This window comes from Leptonotus elevatus, chromosome 10, assembly GCF_054856555.1.
Source record: "Leptonotus elevatus isolate MCC_2025b chromosome 10, RoL_Lele_1.0, whole genome shotgun sequence".
Taxonomy (NCBI): Eukaryota; Metazoa; Chordata; class Actinopteri; order Syngnathiformes; family Syngnathidae; genus Leptonotus; species Leptonotus elevatus.
In genome coordinates this window covers 25,411,171-25,433,246 of record NC_141248.1, presented here as the reverse complement: position 1 = coordinate 25,433,246, position 22,076 = coordinate 25,411,171, and the positions used below count along the sequence as shown (strand labels likewise).

At 46.4% G+C, this 22,076-nt stretch overlaps 2 protein-coding genes across 6 annotated transcripts in view; one reads left to right on the top strand and one right to left on the bottom strand.

Annotated features, from left to right (window-relative positions):
- The first annotated feature begins 1,068 nt into the window (after window positions 1-1,068).
- g3bp1 (GTPase activating protein (SH3 domain) binding protein 1) lies at window positions 1,069-7,858 on the top strand. Of its 3 annotated transcripts, none has more exons than XM_086087910.1 (12): window positions 1,069-1,211; window positions 2,102-2,221; window positions 2,296-2,377; window positions 3,038-3,211; window positions 3,313-3,403; window positions 3,476-3,572; window positions 4,074-4,314; window positions 4,391-4,495; window positions 5,869-5,989; window positions 6,068-6,193; window positions 6,612-6,721; window positions 7,294-7,858. In XM_086087910.1, exons 2-12 carry the CDS (start codon window positions 2,127-2,129, stop codon window positions 7,540-7,542), a joined length of 1,491 nt encoding a protein of 496 aa, XP_085944036.1. In that variant the 5' UTR covers window positions 1,069-1,211; window positions 2,102-2,126; the 3' UTR covers window positions 7,543-7,858. The 3 variants fall into 3 exon arrangements, with proteins under 3 accessions (XP_085944036.1, XP_085944037.1, XP_085944035.1); XM_086087911.1 differs by having other exon boundaries at window positions 7,215-7,353; XM_086087909.1 differs by having other exon boundaries at window positions 5,869-6,193.
- A 2,373-nt stretch (window positions 7,859-10,231) lies between these two features.
- glra1 (glycine receptor, alpha 1) overlaps window positions 10,232-22,076 on the bottom strand; it is a 77,816-nt gene continuing 65,971 nt past the window's right edge. For all 3 annotated transcript variants that reach the window (XM_086086677.1, XM_086086678.1, XM_086086676.1), the window contains 5 exons: window positions 21,457-21,539; window positions 20,736-20,873; window positions 17,078-17,292; window positions 15,976-16,122; window positions 10,232-13,903 (listed from right to left, as the gene is read on the bottom strand). In XM_086086677.1, coding sequence (XP_085942803.1) covers window positions 13,586-13,903; window positions 15,976-16,122; window positions 17,078-17,292; window positions 20,736-20,873; window positions 21,457-21,539 — 901 coding nt within the window. In that variant the 3' untranslated portion in view covers window positions 10,232-13,585. The remainder of the gene's footprint in view (window positions 13,904-15,975; window positions 16,123-17,077; window positions 17,293-20,735; window positions 20,874-21,456; window positions 21,540-22,076) is intronic.

Here is a 22,076-nt window from a genome sequence, read left to right as displayed (position 1 = left end):
ACAGTTTACATCATTAGAAGCCTTTATATTGTTTCGTCGACTTCAATCTATCTACGTTTAATACAGCAACTATAAAATGCAGCTCGCAAGCTTGATCCACTTAATTTCTATATTGCTTATCGAGTTTGAGCTCCATTCCGCTTGTTGAAACTCCCTTTCATCTTCTTTGATCCAAACTATTCTATGTGCTCGTGTCAAACTCATTTGAGTTTGCGGACCGCTTTTGATCTCAATTGGGCTGGACCAGAATATTCCTGCTCTAAAAATAACGACAATTCCAAATGTTTCTTCGTTGTTTTGGTGCAAATAATGACTACATTGGAAAAATAGTCACATTTATTGGTTATTATCTTGTTACAAATCATTTGAGTATGTTTTTTTTTTTTTGTAATTATTACATCAGGTTTTTTCCATCCACACGTGCAACTTAAAGATCACACATTAGGAGCTTTTTATCAAGCTTGTTGAGATCTAGGAAATATTTTTAAACGGCAGCAGTTTTTGAAACTTAACAACTTTTAGACGTCCCAAGATCAGGCGTAAAAAGGTGCCAAATTCAGCATATCACAAAATCATTTAACTGGTTGTAAAAAAAACCTCAAAAAACAACATTTGGTTCTCACTTATTTACATTTTACTGATGAAAATTGTTTGGGCTACGTACTGTACTATTTACTGCACATGTAGCTAACAACGCTTCCGTATTTTTTTCTTCAACCCTACATGTTTGACAGCACCGTTCTGGTTTGTGCGCTCAGTTTGAATTAGATGTTGGAGTTTGAATGAATAAAGACAGCAAAAAAAAAAAAGTTTTTGTTTTTTTTATTCAACCCTACGGACCGGAGATATCAACGCCGACTTCGCCTCGAAGCGGCCAACCAATAGCAGCGCAGCCTCCACGACTTGCTTACCCCCGAAACATTTTTACGATTGGCTGTGCTGTCGGCTTTGGTAAGAGACACAGTTCGTTGCGATTGGTTGACAGCAGGAGTGACGGCGAGAGCTGCGCGTGATTGGTTACAAGCGACCGAACGCAGGCTGTGATTGGTTCAAAGTGCGGCTGGGGGAGTGGCACGGGGCATGTGAGTAAGCGCTGCGCGGCTGAAACCGGCGAGCGAGGGAGCGAGCACGTTGTTAAAGTGCTTGTGTTTCACTCATTCTAAGACCACTTTTTGTACTAAAGCGACTAAAACTGAGACACTCGACCTCTGGTGAGTAACATTTAAGATTGCGGCGCGAATAACCGCTAAAAGTTGTAATGTTTCTTCCACCGCATCGGGTTAGTTAATTGGGTCGGTGGGGTGGGCGCCGTCTATGCCCTGGAAAAGGAAGGCTATCTGTTAGCAACACTTAGCTTCAAAGGCGTCGTTTTCAACAAATGACGCCGTTTTCATACAGTCGCGACATTTGCCGTGAGCGGCGCGTGTAGGATTTATTCTCACTTCTCGTCGATGTGTTTGTCCGGGAATTAGCCAGCATCCTTGCGCTTCTTCCCCGCCATGCTGCGTGCTTTCGTTTTTGCTCCGGGCCTGCTTTTCTCCTCGTTCTTATTTCGTTTTTATTTTTATTTTAATACACCATCCGCCGATATGCCTCCTCCTTCTTACAAGACGTCTCCCGCTCTCGGCTCTGTACGTTTAGCGGGTCGTCAAGTGAGCAGGCGAACGTAAAGTAAGACTCGAAACGGTCGACTGGCACGTGCTAGCCGGCGTCGCCGAGCCTGGAGGCCCCACCGAAAAGTTGTCGGATCTTCACTTAAGTCGCCTTCGGAAAACATCCCGACCACTTCATAGCAGAGAGTTGGCCATTTTGTAGCGCTTTATCGGTTAACCCTTTCAAACGTGCGCTCATTAGTGCTGCGCGGTCGCACGATCGCGATCAATTTCAGGTCGATTACGGTCGGCAAACCTAACGATGATCACCGGATAAAAGTCCTAATTGAGGAGTCGCGAAAGAGGACGCATTTATATTGCTGCAATCGGGACCATTAACACGTGCTCTAACTCCCCAATCGTTACAAAAAGGATTTGTAGCGAATCATCTCGGTCCCTAATTTGGAAATGTCATAGAAAGCTGATGTTGCCGATGTGCTTTTGTGCAGTCCAGTGAGTACAGAAGAAGAAGAAATGGTGATGGAGAAGCCAAGTGCCCAGCTGGTCGGGCGGGAGTTTGTCCGACAGTACTACACGCTCCTCAACCAGGCGCCCGACTACCTGCACAGGTACGCCTACCTTGCATCCGGTGTGCGTGTGCGTGCGTGCGCCCGCTAGCATTCTCAGGCTTTTGTGTGTGCAGGTTCTATGGCAAGAACTCGTCGTACGTCCACGGCGGGCTGGACGCGAGCGGCAAGCCTCTGGAGGCCGTCTACGGACAATCGGTGGGTCACGCAACTGCCACGCGTGAATCGCTGCGCAACAAACTCGTTGTAACACGATGATTACGCAATCATTGTTCGGGCTGGGCAATGCAGTGACATTTTATTGTGGTTTTGGCTTCTCTCGATTTAAATAAATATATATATATATATATATAAATCAAAGACATATTATCTGTTCGTGGTTGCGCACGCACAAATTCCCAATGTTGAGAAAGTACAGTGAATGCACCACGTTACTTGCACAGCAATTACATCTGCAACAATGAACAGCTTTTTGGATTTTGACGTGATTCTGATTCTTTTGCAATGTTTGTCCAATTGTAACACTTTTATGCAAAAATTGCTACGCAACGATTGCAAATGCTACACAAGCCTTGTGAGGGGCGGCGTGGTCGTGGAGGTTGTGGGTTTAATCCCATGCCATTGTGACCACGTGGAGGTACCCTTGAGCAAGATCCCGATGTTGCGTCATCCGTAGGTGAAGGAGGAGGAGTCGCATGTAAGGCGCATTGAGGGTCTCGTAAGATGGACAGGCGCTGTTGAAAAAAGTACCATTTAGCATTCTGACCCAATCGTGTTGTTCCACTCGCGACACAACAATTTTGACTCCATCCTTCCGACGTGACGCTTGCGGGCCAACAAATGTTGCGCGTGTTGCAGGACATCCACAAGCGCGTGATGGCGCTGAGCTTCCGCGACTGCCACACCAAAATCCGCCACGTGGACGCGCACGCCACCTTGAACGAGGGCGTGGTGGTGCAGGTGATGGGGGAGCTGTCCAACAATATGCAGCCCATGAGGAAGTTCATGCAGACCTTCGTGCTCGCCCCCGAGGTGAGCCCAAAAGCCGACCGAGCCCAAAAGCCGAGCCCAAAAGCCGACTTCGTTTGATGGTCGCTTAAAAAGATGCTAACGTCGTTGTCATCCTTCTCCAGGGTACGGTGGCGAACAAGTTTTACGTCCACAACGACGTCTTTCGCTACCAGGATGAAGTCTTTGCCGATTCGGACTCGGAACCGCCTGAAGGTTAGTTTGGAGTGGGACATCTGAAGAACTTGAAACAATGGAAGAAGTGCTAAGTGTGCGCGCTGTGTTCAGAGTCTGACGAGGAAGTGGAAGAGCTGGAGGAGCGGGTTCCATCTCCGGACGTCATGGCCGACGAGACGGTCCCTGCTTTCTACCAGCCTGCATCCATGTACGCGCACGCACACGCATCAATGCCCCGCCTTGCCTGTGTTGACATTAAGACGCATTCGCTCCTTCCCTGATCACTATTGAGGATATTTTTTTTTCCGAGTGACCCTAAAGAGCTTCTTTAATGTCTGCAGAAAATCTTCCTGAAGTTACTCTGGCGGTCAGGAATGACTTTATGACTGTCGCTTATTTGCATAATAGATCAAAAATGTATTTTATTGTCTTTGAAGGTCAAAGCAGGCTTTTGCAAATATCTTATTTTGAAGGGGGAAAAAGTGGGCTTTTAAGGGAGCGCTCGATAAGCGGCTAAAATCAGGATTTGGGCAATTCTGATCATTTGATGAACAATTAATCCTAGTCTCTGCATATTTCAACATTTTTCATGGATTAGTGCAACCGTGTCTTGGGTCTGATGAGACCAAGTGTGATTGCGACATACTGTCTGTTGCGGCTTGGGAGTCCCAAACAGCACAAGACCGTGACACCTTTTGTTTTGGTTTAGTCCCGAAGTAGCACAGCCTGCTGATGAGCAGGAAGCGGCGCCGGCGAGTCCAGAACCGGAACCCGAAGCGGAGAAGGACGCCGAGGTGGTGGACGCGATGGAGCTGAAGGCCGCCACCGCCGCTGCACCCGAGACGCAAAGTGACACGCGCACGCACTTGGCCAATGAGCCGACGGACAAGAACACGGAATCCAGCGCCGAACCCGCTGAGACGGCACCCGCCGCGCCGGAGGAGAACCGGGTCAGTGGCGGCTTCCTTCGCGCTAACCGGACGCTAGCTAACAAGACGCTAACGCCGCACGTGTTGTTGTTTGCAGCCGTTTTCGTGGGCGTCGGTGACCAGTAAGAACCTTCCGCCCAGCGGGGTCGTCCCCGTGTCGGGCATCCCGCCGCACGTCGTCAAAGTGGCCCCCGCCGCCCCGGTAAGTCGCACCCGAGACCGCTGGCGTCCAATCTATTTGAGGCCCCGCAGCCGTTTAGTTTAGCGTATCAGCGCAAATGTTAAAACGAATCCGGTGACTCGGGTCAGGACGGACATTTTGTTTTGTTTGCTGTTTGTTAACCCATCGTTGTTTATTTGTTATTGACACAATAATCATGAAGAAGGAAAAACGTCATCATCGACCATTTTGAATCTCAACTACGAACGCACATTCAATGGATTATTATGTTTTTCATATATTAATTATCATGTGCCGGAAAATGTTGATCATTGTTGTTGCAAACGTCTTATTTTGAAAGAACAAATATAACGCTGGGCAACAACAAATTTGAAATCAGAGAAGCGTTTGTGTCCCTAAACATATTTTGGACTAAAGTCTTTCCTTTTTTCCGCTAAAAAGTTTTTCAGATGTTTTGAGGTTTTTACTTCTAAAAGCTTGTGCAAGAAAGATTTGACCATATGTTGTACTTTTATAGTTTCTGAGCTTTCAGGGAAGAAAAATTCCACCTGTTGCTCAACCTAATGATGAATTCACAATTATTAGGAAATCACAACTTTATTACATATTATCATCATTATGATGAATGAGGACAGATTTGCAATCGGTACAAACATTTTCTTGAAATATTTTACACGCATCTCTGAAAAAAAAAAAAAAAGCAGTAAAAATGTGTTGCGCAAGTGGACGTCCACATTTTGAAGGCGTATTTGAGGATTTTCTCCAAAAGTCGAAGCCAAGCGTTTGTTCGCGGCGTTTGAAAATGTGCGCATGCGGAAGACCGTCCTCGCGGCTCTCCCGCTCCTGCGAGGGAAACGCCTCTCAAATGCTGCGAACGCGCGAGCTCGTCTTCATCGTCTCTCTAAAGTCTGCCGCCGGCCCGGCTTCAAAGACGGCGGTCCTCTTGCAGCGAGCTTCAAAGTACGCGAGACGCTCGGCGCGGCGCCCAACGGCGGCGAACGGCCGCGAACGGCTGAATCGGAAGCTCAGCGGCGACATGCTACAAACACGCGGCAAATAAGCAGCGCGCGCGACGTCGTTACGACCGATTGATCGTTAAGATGATCCACTCGGAAGACGCGGCAACAAGAAATCATTGAATCCATCTTTAAGTCAAACAATGGCTCGAAAACAAAGTTAACGATTCATTTGACTGATTGATTGATTTTGACACGTCATGTAAATATGGAACACAATAAGATTGTCGTTTATGACCAAAATACGTTTGTCCGGTTTTCGTGTAAAAGAAACAAAAACTTGCAATGGATCAAGCGCAACGTTTTTTTGTTGTTGTAAAAGGATGCGGGTCCCGGCTGGCCACGCCTAATTTCAAGACGTGCGTTTCTTGTCCGCAGGTGCGCGCAGACGTCAAGTCGGAGTCTCAGTCGGCGTCACAGAGACCTCCACAGCGGGACCCCCGACCCCGAGAGCAGCGACCGGGCGCCCCTCCCCCCGCGCACAGAGGACCGCGCCCTAGTATGCGCAAAACAGGAAGTGATGTCGTCCCCAGCGGACGGCGCTGTGCCAACGTTGCTTCTTTTTGTTTGCTTCCAGTTCGCGAGGGCGAGCAGGGCGAGGTGGAAGTCCGGCGGATGGTGCGTTACCCCGACGCCCATCAGCTGTTTGTGGGGAACGTCCCGCACGCCGTCGACAAGAGCGAACTCAAGGAGTTCTTTGAGCGTAAGTCACGTGACCGCTCGGCTCCAAATGATGTAAGAGTCGCAGAAAGTGCGTCTTGGATTTTCAACATTGGGGAGACGATCCGGGAACGTCGCTTGAAACGTTCTCGCTGCGGGTTACGGCAACGAAGAGCGCAATCCACGCAATTGCACCTGCGGCATGCGCACGTGCACGTGCCGTGTTCTGCATGGCCGCCGACGCAGCTTGTCGACTTGCTAATAAGCTAAATCGGGACGTGGACTGGAAACGGATGCAATAGCTAATTAAAAATCTGTGATTTTGGGGATGCGAGAAAGATGAACCGTGATCCAGCGGGGGAACGCTGCTAAAAAGAAAAGAAAAGAAGCGTTTCAATTCCGGCACACGGTGTGAATGGTGACGTGACGTGAGGCTGACGTGTCTTTGGATGCGTGTGCAGAGTACGGAACGGTTTTGGAGCTGCGGATCAACAGCGGAGGCAAACTTCCCAACTTTGGCTTTGTGGTGTTCGACGACTCCGATCCGGTCCAAAAGATCCTCGGCAGTCGGGTGAGTTTGACGATCACGTTCATCCGCTTCGCCATCACAAACAGGGCGGCGTCAATTATTTGGACATGGTTCGGATTTGAAAAGTCGCACCGCCGGCTGAAACGTGTCATTTGCGAGATTTCAATTGCATTAGTCTTTATCTTTAAAACAAGTGGGCCATTTTGAGGAGTAAAAAAAAAGAAGAAATCATCTCAAGCGGTTCATGAAGTTTCATTTTCCAATCACTATTTCAGTCTTCTTTGTGTTCTATCAAACCTCGACTTGTGCCGTTTACAATGGCATTCAGAATGTTTTTTTTTTTTTTTACAATACAATTTTCTTTTACTTTTTCACCTCATCTGTAAAGAAAAGATTTAGTCTTAATCTTTCTACCAAAAAACAACAACAACGTATAAAAGCCTGATAGTTTTCAGGAAAAAGAAACAAATCGGCGTTAATGTCAAAAATCCAAACTTGATTAAAATCATGACTTTCCTTTTGTTTTTATTGAAAGGGAGGAGCAAAAATGGCCGCAAATGTTTGAAATTGGAAAAAAAGTGCGCTTTTCTTAGCGCATCTCGTCTGCTCTTCAGCCCATCAAGCTGCGCGGCGAAGTGCGCCTCAACGTGGAGGAGAAGAAGACGCGCTCGGCCCGGGAAGGCGAGCGGCGGGACGTGCGGCCACGCGGCCCGGGAGGACTGGGAGGTCCGCGGGAGCGCATGGGCGGCGCCAGCAGGGGCCCGCCCGGCGTGGGCCGCGGGGGAGCCGCCCAGAAGCCCAGCTTCGGGTCCGGACGCGGCGCCCCGCCCGGCGAGGGCCGCTACTCGGCGCAGCGCCCGTGAGCCGGCCGACGGCGGCGACGTCTTGACGATTGGACTTGACCAAATTGACCTTGAAGCGTCCTTCATGTCTTTGGATTTTAGTTTAGTTTGCAGATTCTGGTCACGTCACTGTCCCGCCCTCCACTCCCCTGTTTTTCTTGTGTTTTTTCCCCTCCAAGCGGACTGGAAGTGGGAAGTGGACTTGAATCTCCCGCCTGTTCTGTTCCTTAAAGGAACGCTACGCCGGTGCTGGAGGCACCGGCGTCTTTTTAGCGAGCTCGGCGCTTCCCGCGGAGCTCGCCAACCACACAACTAAATTAAAAGTCGGTTCCTCTTTTCAAAAGCTGCGTTGCGTGTCTTCTTCAACACGTCATCAACACGTCATCAACACTCATTCACACACGACAAATAAGTCATGGGTCGTGTTGTTCCGATGCCGCTTTTTGGCCCTCGATTCCGACACACAGCTTTGCAGTACCGGCCGATACCGATACCAAAGTTGTTGTTTTTATCTCAACGTGAAAAAGCTGTCCTGCCAATGGTTCGGAGCATTCAAGGGCCAACAGGATATGTTCGCTCGGCATGCAGGGAACACGTCACACATCAGTGAATGTCGTGCACGACATAAGATGCATCCAAAGTGTGTATTAGCGTCAGAATGAATGGTATCGGCATGTTACTTGTTAGTACTCGCCGATGCCGATGCCATTGTTTTAATGCAGTATCGGGGCCTGTGCCGATATCGGAACAACACTGCTTCTGAGAACGGACACTATTTTGAAAATGATTTGCTGCTAATTATTAATATAGAGTCAAAAAAAAAAGTGCTCTTTGTTAAGGAAGGTCATCTCTTGATTTGGTCTTATAGAATCGTAGAAGACAAGATTTTGGGGTCTTGAAAGTCACGTGAAGGTGCGATCCATTGTCAGGCGTCCACGTGGAACTCCTTTTTGTGGCAGGCCTCATCAAAGACACGCCTTCCCTCAGACGACCAAACCAAAGAAATGCTTCACGGCCTCCGCGTAAACAAGCCGACGCTGATAATCATTTGTTCAAAGTAACGAGACGCGTCTAATAAGCCAACACGGTTGATTGCAAATGACTTCATCACCATCCAAACGGCATGTTTTTGTTGACGTTGCATTTCAAACAGAAACCGTTAACACGTCACCTTCGTCAATAACGAGTGAAAAATAACCCTCAAGTGTGGACTGACAGGTAGTATAGATTTGTGAGAAAATTGGAAATTTCCCTAATTGTGACGTACGAGAAATGGGGAGTGAATCCCAACAGACACTATTTGCTCCTTTCAAACAAGCAGTACAGCAACCCGCCACCAGGAGGTGGTGACGCACCACAAGCAAAATGTAGTAGACCTTCCATTTAGTCGTGATGTTATAAACGACAAGGTCGGCCAAAAGACGTCACACGAACAATTGAGAAATCTCGCTAGATTTTCTTCCCACGTGACTTTTGACAACCACACAATTGACATTCGAAGCTTTTCACAGACGCCAAACGCCGCTTGCGACACTGCTGGAAACAACGCCACTTGTTTTCTTTTCTCCCCCCAAAACCACCACCTCGCTCAATCAAAAAAACTCGCCGCCGTGACGTCTTCACGGAAGGCAAACTCGACAATACCACCTCATGTCAACTGTTACCATTTTTATCACTACATGTCAACAATGCATCCTAAATATCATCCATGCGCACATTTTAGGCGTGAGCTTGATAGCATTCAAAATAAAGAGATGCGATCTGCAGCAATCTCATTAAAAAATGTTACCATTACTTGGCGGTCCTCATGCAAAGTTCACCTTAATTAATCATTACAAATGATTGGCAGTGCAGCGATTAATTGACAAGTAATCAATTCCCAAATTGAGTCATTTGGATCATCAATCTGACCTCAAATCGTTAGAAGCCTCATCAATTCGGTCCCTCAGCAGCAAATCTGCAATTTCCGTCGACCTTCATGAAAGCAATCTGATTTTAAAGATACTTGCAAACATCTGCCGCCACTTTTGAAAACATGACAATTGTTGTTGTTGCTTTTTTCCTACCATTTACGTCTTGCTCTTCGTCAGGAGTTGAGGTCGGCATGTTTTTGGTTGTTGTTGCTTCCATCCAAACATTTGAAATTCCACGCTGCACTTTTTGCGGCCCTCCACCTGCCACCGACTTTTGTGGCCGTTATCGCCCCCTGCGGGTCTGGAGTGCATTTTCCGAACGCTTTCTTGGGCACGAATCACCACAAAGGATGTCACGGGACTATAAAGAAATACCTTGCGATGAAAAGTGTGGCACGACCGCCATTATACTGCCCCCTACTGACAACTTTGTCTCAGTGGCAGCAGACTGTACAAGATGTCGTTTTGGTAAACGTATTGGTAATTGCTAAAAAAAAGAAACACGACAGCCACTTCAAAGGTGGCGAGGGACGATGAAGCTATAGTCAACATGAAGTTCAATCAAGTAAGTCAACATTGAGTAATAATAGCATCAAAAAGGACAAATAAACAATGTTGACTTGAGTGCCTGTAGTGAACAATTGCGCATGTCAATGCCTCGTGGCATTGTGGGTAAACGTTTTTATCATTTGAACCCTCCAGCCCTGATCACGATTGTCAGCACATATGAATGAATAGCATCATCAAATATGACCAGCAAACACCAGGAGACAAAATGGCAATCAACAAATCAGCCATCACAGTGTCAAGTTTTATTTGCACTTTTTAATCTTTCTGGATTTGTTTTTTTTTTGGAACATGACACAAATCTTCGAGCGAGCGGTCGCCAGCATTGTTCGAAATGATGTTGATAAAAGGTCGTTAATAGAATAATTAGTAGGACATATTTCAATAAATAGAATATGTATATATATAAATATATGTACAGATACAGCAGAAATGCTACATTCTTTTTTTTTCTTCTTCAAATTGCTTCACAGTTTTTGTTGTGCGCAAGCAAAAAAAGCAAAACAGCCGCCAATCTCGTCATCTTCATATTCATGCAAAATATTCTTGGTCAGATTTTGGAAAATCAAAGTGATTTGCGGCACTTTTCTTTTTTGTTCCTTGTTTTTTTCTCTCCATCCGTTCGGCTCGGACGGAGCACGCCGGCGCCGGCAGGCCAAAGCAACGCAAAAGGGCGGCACAAAAACGTGCCGCCGCCCAAGCTGGAAAAGCTCCAAAAGCCAAACGAAGGAGAAGAGAAGAGAAGAGAAGAGTAAGGCCATTCCGACGTGTGCAAAAAGAATCAGCAAGAATCCAGAATCAGTCGTCTCAGACGTCCGTCAAATGCAACAAATTAAACATGCTACTTTAAAAGCCCCCCCGCCCCCCCCCCAACAATAATTATAATTCCTCATAACTGTGATGTGAGAAAGTCACATGACCTCATGCCAGCGCGGCTTTGAAGCGGCGCTCCTTTGGAAGCACAAAAAGATTTGCAGGTCAGAGGTCAAAGGTTAGGGAGAGCAAAACAAACACGACCCTCCCAGCATTTACATCAGCAAACCCTCGGAAAATATTGCATGGCTGTTTTTTTTGTTTTTCCCTCAAAAGACTGAGTGAAGGTATTCCTTCTGGTTTTTCTCTTAACTTCATGAAATTGTTTGATGCATGTAAATAAAAATAAAAATTCATCTAATGAGATAATTTCATGGACATATTGTAAATAATACAATTATAAATATCAAAATGAATTATTTTACGTAAATGCCAAAAAACAAATGCATATATAACAAAAATGAATATAGAAATATAACATACAAATATTGAAATAAATATTAAAAACAAACATCTAAATAAATGGTTTACTTTGTCATCTCATTAATACGTGAATTGATTTATGGTAAATAAAATGTAAAAAACAAATAACCTTATTATAAATACAATAAAGAGATATTTTATTAATAACTGGTTAATACGTTATGATTTATTCCTATCAACCATTATAATATTTTTTAAGTCAAAAAATGATAATAAAAAAAACTTGAAAAATGATAGGTATTATTTCTAATTTCAAATATCTATAAAAATGAGAATAACTTTATTTTTTCCATTACATTTTTTTTGCCCTCACGCTTGTGTCTGTTTACAAAATCAAACAGGGACCAAAAATGTTCCCACCCGCCCCCGATAGGTCCTCGTTTTGTTTGTTTTTCTTCGTTAGCTAGCGAGCGAGCGAGCAGCGGCGGCGGCGGCGGCGGCGGCGGCGGCTATGGCACAAACTGTCATAATATAAACATCATTTCTACATCATAAGAAGTGACAGCCAAGTGGCATTGATGCGCTGTTAGCATGGAAACAAGCAGCAGGAATTGAAACGCTCAGAAAAAAAAGGGCATTATTTTCAATTTGCAAACACAAACGTGAGCATTTGCTTTGTAGGTGTCGAGAGAAGCCAACACTAGGGGGCGCTATTGGGCGCCATAACAGGAACAAGTCAACATCTGCATTTGTTTACGCACCATGTGACGTCTTTTAGAAACATTTAGCGCATTTTGTTTGCTGCTACGCGATCCGAACTTGCAACAAGCAAGTTTAACAGAGTTTGTTTTTTGTTTTTTTTGTTTTGCGTTCATGAAATGACTTGATTATATGCTAGTTGTAAAGATCCGGGAATGATTTGCACGTTACAAATTGCAGCAGCTAATGAAGCAACGCTTTCCATTAGCCAACTAGCATTAGCTTCTGTCCCAGATTTATTTTCACACGTTTGAGACAGTTGTCATTGTTTTACGGCCAAATGGAATGCAAATAAGGGATTTGCTCATGCTACCTGATGCTAACTAGTTAGCAAAAGGTTCACCATGAACACAAGTTCCAATGTTGATAGCAAGCTGGCGTCTTTCACACCAAATCATGAAGAACACTTTTGACTTTTGTATGTTGAAAATAGCAGCTGCTGTTGAAGCTAGCACAGAAGCCCATTGAAACGCTAGCCAATTAGCATTAGCATTTGTCTTGTTAGTTTCAAACATCTTTGATCCTTTCCATTCCTTCCAGGAAAATAGAACACAAATATTCAACATTTTTGCACAAGTTGCTGCTGCCCCCTGCTGGTTTGGAGTGCGGTGAACACACTTCATCTGCTGGAAAAGGAGGAGGAAAAAAGGAAGAAAAAAAAGCAAAGGATGCGGCAGCTTTGCTGTTTTGTGGCCGAGTTCTATTGGAGAAAGTCTGAAATGATTTGAGTTCTCGCGTGATGTCACATGACAGATAATTGCTGGATGATTGGCAGGCGATGGCGACATCATTTGCATACGGAGCGCTTTGCATAGAGAAGCCGAGTGAGGATCAAGTTCAGGAAGCACGAATCGCACCAGTCTGTTTGGCACATGCCCCTCGCATGAAAAAAAAAAGCCTTCAATAAATTAGAAAAATAATAAAATCATGAGAAGAATCATTTTATACATACACAAATAAATAAGAAAATAATCTCTTTCTATATATATAAATTAAATGGGGAAAAAAATCAATCTAAAAAATAATACTGTACAATAAAAAAATAGAAATAGTCAATCATAAAATAGCTAATAAAAGAATAATCCTTACAAACAAATCCACAAAAATACAATAGTACATACAATAGAAATAATCAACTGCTCAAAACACCATAAAAAAAAACATAAATAAATAAACAAAATAACATTAATAAAAAGAAAGAAAGGAATTTGTTGAGAAATTCAATAATAATGACTACTAAGCACGTGTTGTCTGTTATGTGAAGGGGTTAGCGTGCTAGCATTAGCATCAAAGCAAAAAGTTCATCAATATTCTGGGAGCTTTCTGGGGGGGGGTTGAGTTTGTGACGCTTATACGGCGGCCCCGCCCCCTCCACGCACATGACGCCACCCACCCGAGCAGGTGGGCGTGGCCTCTTCTGCTCACTCGACTTTCCCCCCCCAGCTTTGTTTGTCATGCAGCCATTCATTCACTTTGCGTCTGGAGGAAGAGGAGGAGAAAAGGCAGGATGAAGAGCGGGAGTTGAGTCGTGTCTTTGCCGAAGATGACGAGAAGATGAAGACGAGGATGATGATGATGAAAGTGTGTGTTTATTGTTTGTGTATGTCTTCGCTGCGGATGATCTTGTAGGTGATCCAGTAGAAGATGTTGAAGATGAGGAAGACGAGCGGGAAGGCCACGCGCGACACCGTGTCGATGCGTTTGGCGCGGCCGATGAAAAGTTTCTTCATTTCCTCGATGCTCTTCTCGGGCGCCGCCCCCCCGCCGTGCCCCGCCCCCCCGGCCGGCGCGTTGTTGTTGTTGTTGCCCTTGATGGCCGCCATGCCGTCCTTCTGCAGGCACGCCGGGCCCACGCCGTAACCCGAGCCCGGGAAGCTGAAGCGACCGTCGCCGCCGCCGTCGTCCTCCTGCAAACGCATGGCGGAAGACACACGCGCACAAACATGAGCGCGGCGGGCGGGCGGGCTTCGCGGGTCCCGATGTTCCGAAGAGCGAACGTATCGGAGACGTCGCGGTCGTGGAAAACGAGTCAAAACAATTTTTCCGTCCCGTCAGAACCCGCTTCGGTATCAAATCTCTTCTTCTTTGGGTTGCAGCTGACCCAGATCAAAATTCTTTGCACAATGAACGGGACCTGAAACCCGAAATAAGGCTCGGCTGTTCCAGTCCACTTGTTTGTTTTTAAAAAAAATACACATTTTAAAGATTAAAGATCAATATTTACGGACCGCTTTTGAAAGTAAGGCCAGAAAATGGAAACATTTTACGGCTTCCAAAACGTGCCGAGGAAAGCGAGCGCAAACTTTTGGGTCCTGACAAGGAGACCAATTAAAAATGTCTCCTCAATCAGCCCCGCCCCCGCCCCCGGCCCCGCCCCCAGCATTTCAACGGATTCGTCGTACTCGACGATGTCATCGACAGGACGCCATTTCCAAAATATGAAAATTCCAACATTGCTTCTTAAATGGCATGCGTTAAGGTTTCAACAACGACCAATCAAATCTTTTTCTTCCATCACTTCATCCGTTTTGTTGGATTGTTAAAAAGTTGCGTTTTTGGGCATATTTTGTCGTAATGCCATGAGTGGAAAAACAAACACATTTAAAATCATTTGGCCCACATTTATAAAGTATATAAATATGTCAATATGTTGAAAAATGAAGTAAAATACATTGTTGATTTGTAACTTGTATGATTTATTATTATTTCTGCAATGCAAGATTTCGGTTTGGCATTTTTCCCATCATGCAACAGAGATATTACTTTTACATCTGCAAGTAATATCCTGTGGCATTGTGGGAAAAAAATGCAGAACCTTGCAACGTATTTGCGAGTAAAACGTATTTTAAGATGTTCATTCGCCAGCCAAAAAATGTTTGTTCTACGTGAGCGCTTCCGTAAAGCGCAACAAACAACACGCACACGTGCGCGTGCGTGCGCGCGTGCGTGCGTGCGCATCAGGTAACACGCTCCATTTTTAGCCTTCGTGTCCCAATTCTGTCCTTGACTTCAGGCAACACCATGTATTACACTTTTTTTCATCACGCACACACGCGCACACACGCACACACGCGCACACACGCCCGCCGACCTCGACGCGCCCTTGAGCTAAACTATGACAGATGTTGGCCGCTCTTGCCGGCAGAATCAATGGGAGACAAAAGATAGAGACACAATGAGGGAGGAGGAGGAGGAAGAAAAGGGGAGGAGCCTAGACGGCAACTTCCCGGGAAAGTTACCAGGGAAGCAAAGCAAGAACGAGACGCAGAACAGGAAGTGGATGAAAAAAAGGAACAAAAAAGGAAGTTGAATCAAGAAGACGATCATGTGGAATAAAAGCAGCGAAAGAAGAAAAAGTCGCCAACAGGAAGTTGATGAAAAACAGGAGTGAGAAACAGGAAGTGGAAAAATCTTTCTGCCGTCATGGCGGCGACCAATCATCGAGCGGGCCCGCTTTGCACGGAGCTCGCTCATCCATTGCGTTGCCAAGCGGCGTCCCTCAGGGCTCCGCGCTCGCCACCGCCGAGCGGATCGATGGTCGCGCCGCCTAACGAGTTGCTAATAACTCCGCCCCTTAATTGGAGCTGACAACGTCGTGACGGCACCTAATCGATGGGCGTCCAATCATCTTCACTTGAAATGACAACTGACGCCAATCACGTGAGGATTTTCAGCCAAAAATGGACTTTTTGCTTGATTTTGTCTTTTGAAAGCGTATTTTTTTTCATGACAAAAGTTGATTTTAAGAAGACTTTTTCTGTTTTTGTTGATTTTTGATTTGATCTTCGATGATTTCAAATTGCGCTTTTTGCAAAGTAACAAATCCATGTGAAAGTGGAGGTTGCGGATTTTTGTCAATGTTTGTCTTGTGAAAAACATTTGAAAGCGTTCGTGTCAAGACTTTTGTTTGAATTCCGCCGCATTTGCTCGCTTGTCACGTTCGCGCTTCCAAAACTAAGAAAGAAAGAAAGGAGCCGACCTTCATGTGCCGTCGGCGCCGGCGGAAGCGAAGAAGCTCTTTGTGCTGGCGAGCGATGAAGTTGACGGCGGCGTACTCCAGCAGCGCCGAGAACACGAAGAGCAGACAAACGGCCATCCAGATGTCGATGGCCTTCACGTACGATACCTGAACGCAAAGACCAGCAGACAAAAGCTCAGCTTCTCTTTTGGGCGTCGTCGCGCCGCACGCTTGACGCGGATGGTCGCGACGTTGCTTTGCCAATAACGGCTTTGTCCCGGTGAGAGCGCCCCCCTCAGGCCACACGCAAGCAATGTAAGAGCATTTTTTTGCCACTGAAAACGGATTGGCTGATTTAAAGAGCGATTTCTTTCTGGCTTCTAGCGACTTTTTGATTCTAAACATTCCGGCAGCTGCAAATGAAAACAATTTTGAAGTTCTTCAGAAGAGAAAAGACATTTGGAAAAAAGTCCGCATTTGTCATCGTCCTCAAAAGTCTGGTCACGTTTCTGTCAGCAGGAAGCTAACTGCGCTAACTGCGCTAACCGCGCTAACTGCGCTAACTGCGCTAACTGCGTTCTGCCTGTGCACGTCCTTCCGTTTGCTGATCTCACCTTCATCATGACGTGCAGCACCTGGATGCACATCAGTGTGTGTGTGTGTGCGTGCGTGCGTGCGTGCGTGTGTTACACTCAGGTGTGTGCGTGCGCATAAGATCAGCTGTGCTGCGTGATCATTATTGTGACAGCTGAACTGCAGCGGAATCACGGTTCACTTGTTCAATTTTTAGAGCGCATGAAGCACCTAATGTCCACAAACCGTGTGTGCGTGCGTGCGTGCGTGCGTGCGTCGGGGATTACAGCTTCCCTGGACGTAATTATACAATCCGGTAGTGGGTCACGCAAGCTATGACTGTTTTTCTTTCTTTAAGCTGAAAATCCCTCAAAGGAAAACATTTTGTTGCCTAAAAACAAAACAAAAAAACTCCCCCTTCTCGTTTTCCTTTGGACGGCGAAAAGTAGTTGCTGAACGCGCATAAACGACACTGGCAACCCATTTTGACAGCAGCGTAAAAGTCGCCACCTCGTGGCTGGGAGGTGCGAGGGTTTTACGCGCGACTGACCTTGGGCAGGGAGGCCCTGGAACCCGAGCTCTGCGTGGTCATGGTGAGCACGGTGGTGATGCCCAGGCCCACCCGGGCGGGGGCGGCGTCCATGTTGATCCAGAAGGACACCCAGGACAGGATGACGATGAGCAGGGACGGGATGTACATCTGGATCAGGTAGTAGCCCATCTGGCGCTCCAGGTGGAAACGAGCCTCGATGCACGTGAACTTGCCTGACGACAGCGCAGCAAAAAAAGGATCAAAGACAAAACTTGCATTTCGCTGCAAACTTTGCTTCATTTCAACGTCGGGTCAAACTCGGACGACGAGAAACCGTTTTGGGATCGGATCGCTCATCGATGAACATTCATTGGCACAAAAATGGTCGTGTCGCTTTAAATCTGCTTTGCTGAAAAGAACTCGTTTGCAAATTCATTCAAATTTTGCGTTTATGTCGCGATACGCAACGTTAGCGCGAGGAATTGAATTCCGACCCGAAGCTCAACTTTTAGCCCCGCCTCCAAACCAACGCTCCTCAGAGTCGCGTTCGCCATCAACGCCGGCCGCAGCCAAAGTTGACGGATGCAGATGAAGAGCGGATAAGGTCAAGGGTCGCGGAGGCGGCGGGGAGACGCGGGAAGGAGGAGACGGAGGAGCGAGGAGGCGGAGCAAGTTGACGGCGTCCACTGACGGCAAAGACGTCCAATGGCCGCTCACGGGAAAAACATGGCCGACGTCACGCCGCAAAACCTTCAACAGTTTTCACGTCGTCAATTCTCGTTGACTGAAATGTTGCCACAAATTTGGTCCCGGAAATCCGATTTTTACTCGACGCGATTTAGAAAACGGACGCAAACAAAAAACACCAGAAGGTTTTTTACAAATCACAATTTTAATGCAAATTCAAACTCATTTAATGCCCACGTAGTAATCGAATACGCACGCGCGCGCACGCACCATCCTGGCATTTTGTCAAATGAAGCACGAAGACCAAAATGTTGTTGAGAAATTTCAAGTCGATTTCGATGTTTTACTGCCGCCACATTTTGAAGTCTTCCTTTGAGCAAAACACATTTCATGACTTTTCTGCTTTGAATATTTTTTTAGATTAAAAAAAGAAAAAGTATAACGTGGATATTTGCAGTAAGAATTTGCTTTGGCAGAAAAGCAGCAACGACGAGATTGAAAAGTCAAACGTGACGTGAAAATATCATCAAATGCAAAAGACGCGAGGAAGACAAAAAGGACACCAAAAAAAAGAACGCCGTCATTTTCACTGGAAAAAGAAAAGAAAATTCCTTGAAAGCAGCGCTGACCTTTCCTGCGACCCCAAGGAAGCCCACGTGTTCGTCTCTTCTTGACCCCGTGACCTTTAGCAACAAAGGTTGAAGGAGAACCGGAGGCGTTTGTTTGCATCCATCTCAGGCGGCTGCCATTTTGATCCTGCAGCGCCCTCTGCTGTCCATCAAAATGGACGTCAAAGCGCCTTCAGGTTGGCACGGCAACATGAACAAAGAAAGGCCTTCCGATCGGCGGGGAGGCGGGATCAACGCGAGCGCGCTAGCACGCTAGCACGTTTCCTATCCTCGCCGCACGTTACGACAAAATGGACGCCCGACGTGGTCGCGTGGTCGCGTAAGATGGCCGAGCGGCCGTTTGATCGGCCGCACGAAATTATGACAACATTCATATGCCTCAAATATCAAGCGGGGAGGAAGAGGAAGAGGAAGAGGAAGAGGAAGTCACGGCTAAGTTTGAGAGCTTCGAAGATATTTATTCATATTTCAAGAACAAGATTGAAAAATGATTGACACTTGAATTGAGACACGCCAGAGGACTGTCAGCATATATCGAGTAGTGAACGAGCGCCGCCGATATTTTCAAAATGGGACAGTCGATAATCATTTCGGAAAACTCTTTTTTTGAATTTTCAGCCGACTTGAAAACAAACTTTCGGAAACGTTTCTTTTTGTTCCACATCAAAACGAAAACTATTCAAAAAACAGAGCGATGCTATTCACTTCTTCACGTTTCCGATTGCATTTTTGAAGTCCTTTTGATGACCTTGGAAGCTCCTTGAACATTTAAAAAAAACATATTTTTTTATTAAATATATTGTCTGAGGTTAAAAAAAAAGAAGTATATTTTGAAACGTCTGAAAACATTTTGCTTGTAAAATGAAGACATTTGCTGATATTTGCTTATCTGAAGGCGAGCGTCTCGCTTAAAACTGGTTTTCAGCCTTCCTTCCTTTCTTCCTTCCTTTCTTCCTTCTTTCTTCCTTTCTTCCGATGGAAGGCAGATTGTCGTCAAGTGGCGTCTCTTGCGACGGTTGAAAGGCAGTTGCGATTGTGCGTCAAGACGCCATCGCAATATTGTGAAGATATCGGCAAGGAAGTTGCCGGCCCAAGGTGCGAAAGCCGCATTGCCCGTGTTGTTATTGTTGCTGCGTTTGCGGCGCGCACGCACGCAGGCGAGTTGTGCAATGCAGCAGGCGGCGACTTAATTAGTATTTCAAGAGGCTTTTTGTCGCCCACTCTTTGTGTTGCCGGGCGGAATCTCTTCTCTGCAGCTAATAAAGATGCCCCCCCCCCCCGTGCACACAAAACAACACGCCTTCGTCAGCGCGCCGGCTCCCGACAGCCAGCAAAACACACGCACGCACGCACGCACGCACGCACACTCGCGCACATATTGAGAGAGACGGAAAGACAAAAAGGAGGAGGAGCTACGACGGCCGCGCGAGGAGCAACGCGGGACAACAAACGTCACATTACAAAATGCCGGCAACGGAGAATTCCCTTCAAAAGTAACTTAGTTACTTTCCTGATTACTTTCTTAACAGTTGGCTTGGATTCAAAATAAAGACGACTTCGTTATTCAATTTAGATTTTTTTTTTCTTTTTTTCTTTCTAGAATTTAAAACGAAACCCAAATATTTTTTGTTCAAGTTAGCAGTCGTCATTTCTGATGTCTATTGTTTGCAAATATAGCGATATTGCGTTTGCGGACTTTTGCAGTCTGGCCTGACTTGCAATAGAAAGAAAAAGAAAACTTTTGCAAAGATGTTCTTTTGTTTTTTGCTGACACCAACAAACAAAATATCTCCGATGATGTCACTCCGTTCATTTGAATATTCCCTCCTACCCACAATGCATCTCACTGTTTGTTGAAAAGCACCGTTTGCATTTCTTAAATGTTGGCTCACGGTGACTTATTTGCTTCGTGACTTTGTTTTGAGTCGTCGAGTTGTTATGAATCGCGAATCGCGAATCGTTGCCGGCGACGGTCGAAGGCGAATCGTCGTCGGGATCGAAATTCAATGAACATTTGGCCGATTGCGCGCCACAATGACAAAATCGGCATCATCGTAAACAAAAGAAAAAGTGCGTCACGGCAGTCGTCGATGTTGCGCTTGAGGTGGAAGTGACGTCATCGTCGCTCGATTGCCGCCGATTGCGACTGCGTTGGAGGAAGATCGTTAATCAGAAGAACGCGTTTCACATTTCGACAAGAAAATCCGTTCAAAGCAGTCAATGAAAAATCGAAGTGGAAAAAGTCCAGAAAAAAAACATCTAAATAGAAATCAACAAGGACAAGCTTGCTTTCTTTCTTTCTTTCTTTCTTTTTTCATTTTTTTCTTTTTGAAAGTCGCGCTAAGGTTTGCGTCGCTCACCCGTGTTGTAGTGTTTGGTGCAGTATCGGAGGTCTTTTTCCTCCTTGAGGATGAACTGCGGCAGCGTCAGACCATCGGCGACCTGCACGGCGCCCTTCTCGTCCCACTCGAAGATCAGGTCGTTCATGGTGTAGCCGACTGCACGCACGCACGCACGCACACACGCACGCACACACACAGCCCAGCTTAGCAGCTCATCAATATTCATGAGGAGGAGGATTCTTCATCCTGTTTGACGACTTGCAGCCGCTTAGCGCCGCCGCCGCCGTTTACGAGCTTTCGCTCATCAGGCGGACATTTTCTTTTTCTTTTCTTCTTCTTCTTTGTGTTATTATTGAAACGCAAAAGTTGAGAGGAAGGAGGCGGGCCAAAGGATGCGGTCGCCATGGATACCGAGCGACGTCACGCCTCTGCCACGTTGGCGCCGGGCCCGGAGCGCGTCTGCCCTGCTCGCCAGTCGCCTCACGTCTGCGCACGCACGCCTATACCATACGTGCGTGCATACGTGCGTGCGTGGATCTTTTCAATGTATGCAACATTCATAAACTACAAACGTGTAATCTGTGTGTTGGTGTGTATTCATAAAGTGTTTACTACAAATGTGTATGTGTGTGCTTTTACTCTCAATGCGTGAGCGTGTGTGCGCGTACACCTTAAATGTGTGTGTGTGTGTGTGTGTGTGTGTGTGTGTGTGTGTGTGTGTGTGTGTGTGTGTACTCACAGCTTTCCAGTTGCATGATGCACGTTTGCACATCCATAGGGAAGTTCTTCAGATCCATGGGACAGGCCAGCACCAGCGTTATTCTGAGACACACGCACGCGCACGCACACGCACACGCACACGCACAGTATAAGTCTCGATGGCGCTGACGTGTATCGGCCCTTTAAACATCACCAGTCGTTGAAATCATTGAAAATCAACAATTGGTCGCCAATTGAAAGGAACAAATTGATAAACGTGTTGCATAATTGAGGGTCAGCACGGTGCGCTAGTGGTTGGTTCCGGGTTCCAATGCGGCTTTGCGTGGAGCGACGGGACGGGCCGGCCATGCGGCAAAGCCGGCGAGCGTCCTAGGCTCCGCCTCCAATGCGCATTTTCCCTGGCAGGAAGGAGGCAATAAAATGCGGCCATGAAAATCCGGCGCCATAAAACGCCGCCGCCGCCGCTCGCTCGCAAATCAAAACCCAACAAGTGAAGCAGCACGAGGACAGTTTGGACACGCGAGCGAGCGAGCGAGCGAGCGAGCGGGCGAGCGAACGCATCGGTCGCCATTAAACACATGCAAGCAGCACAAGTGCAAAGAAAAAGCACAGGAATATTTTTCTAAATGAATGAGAATA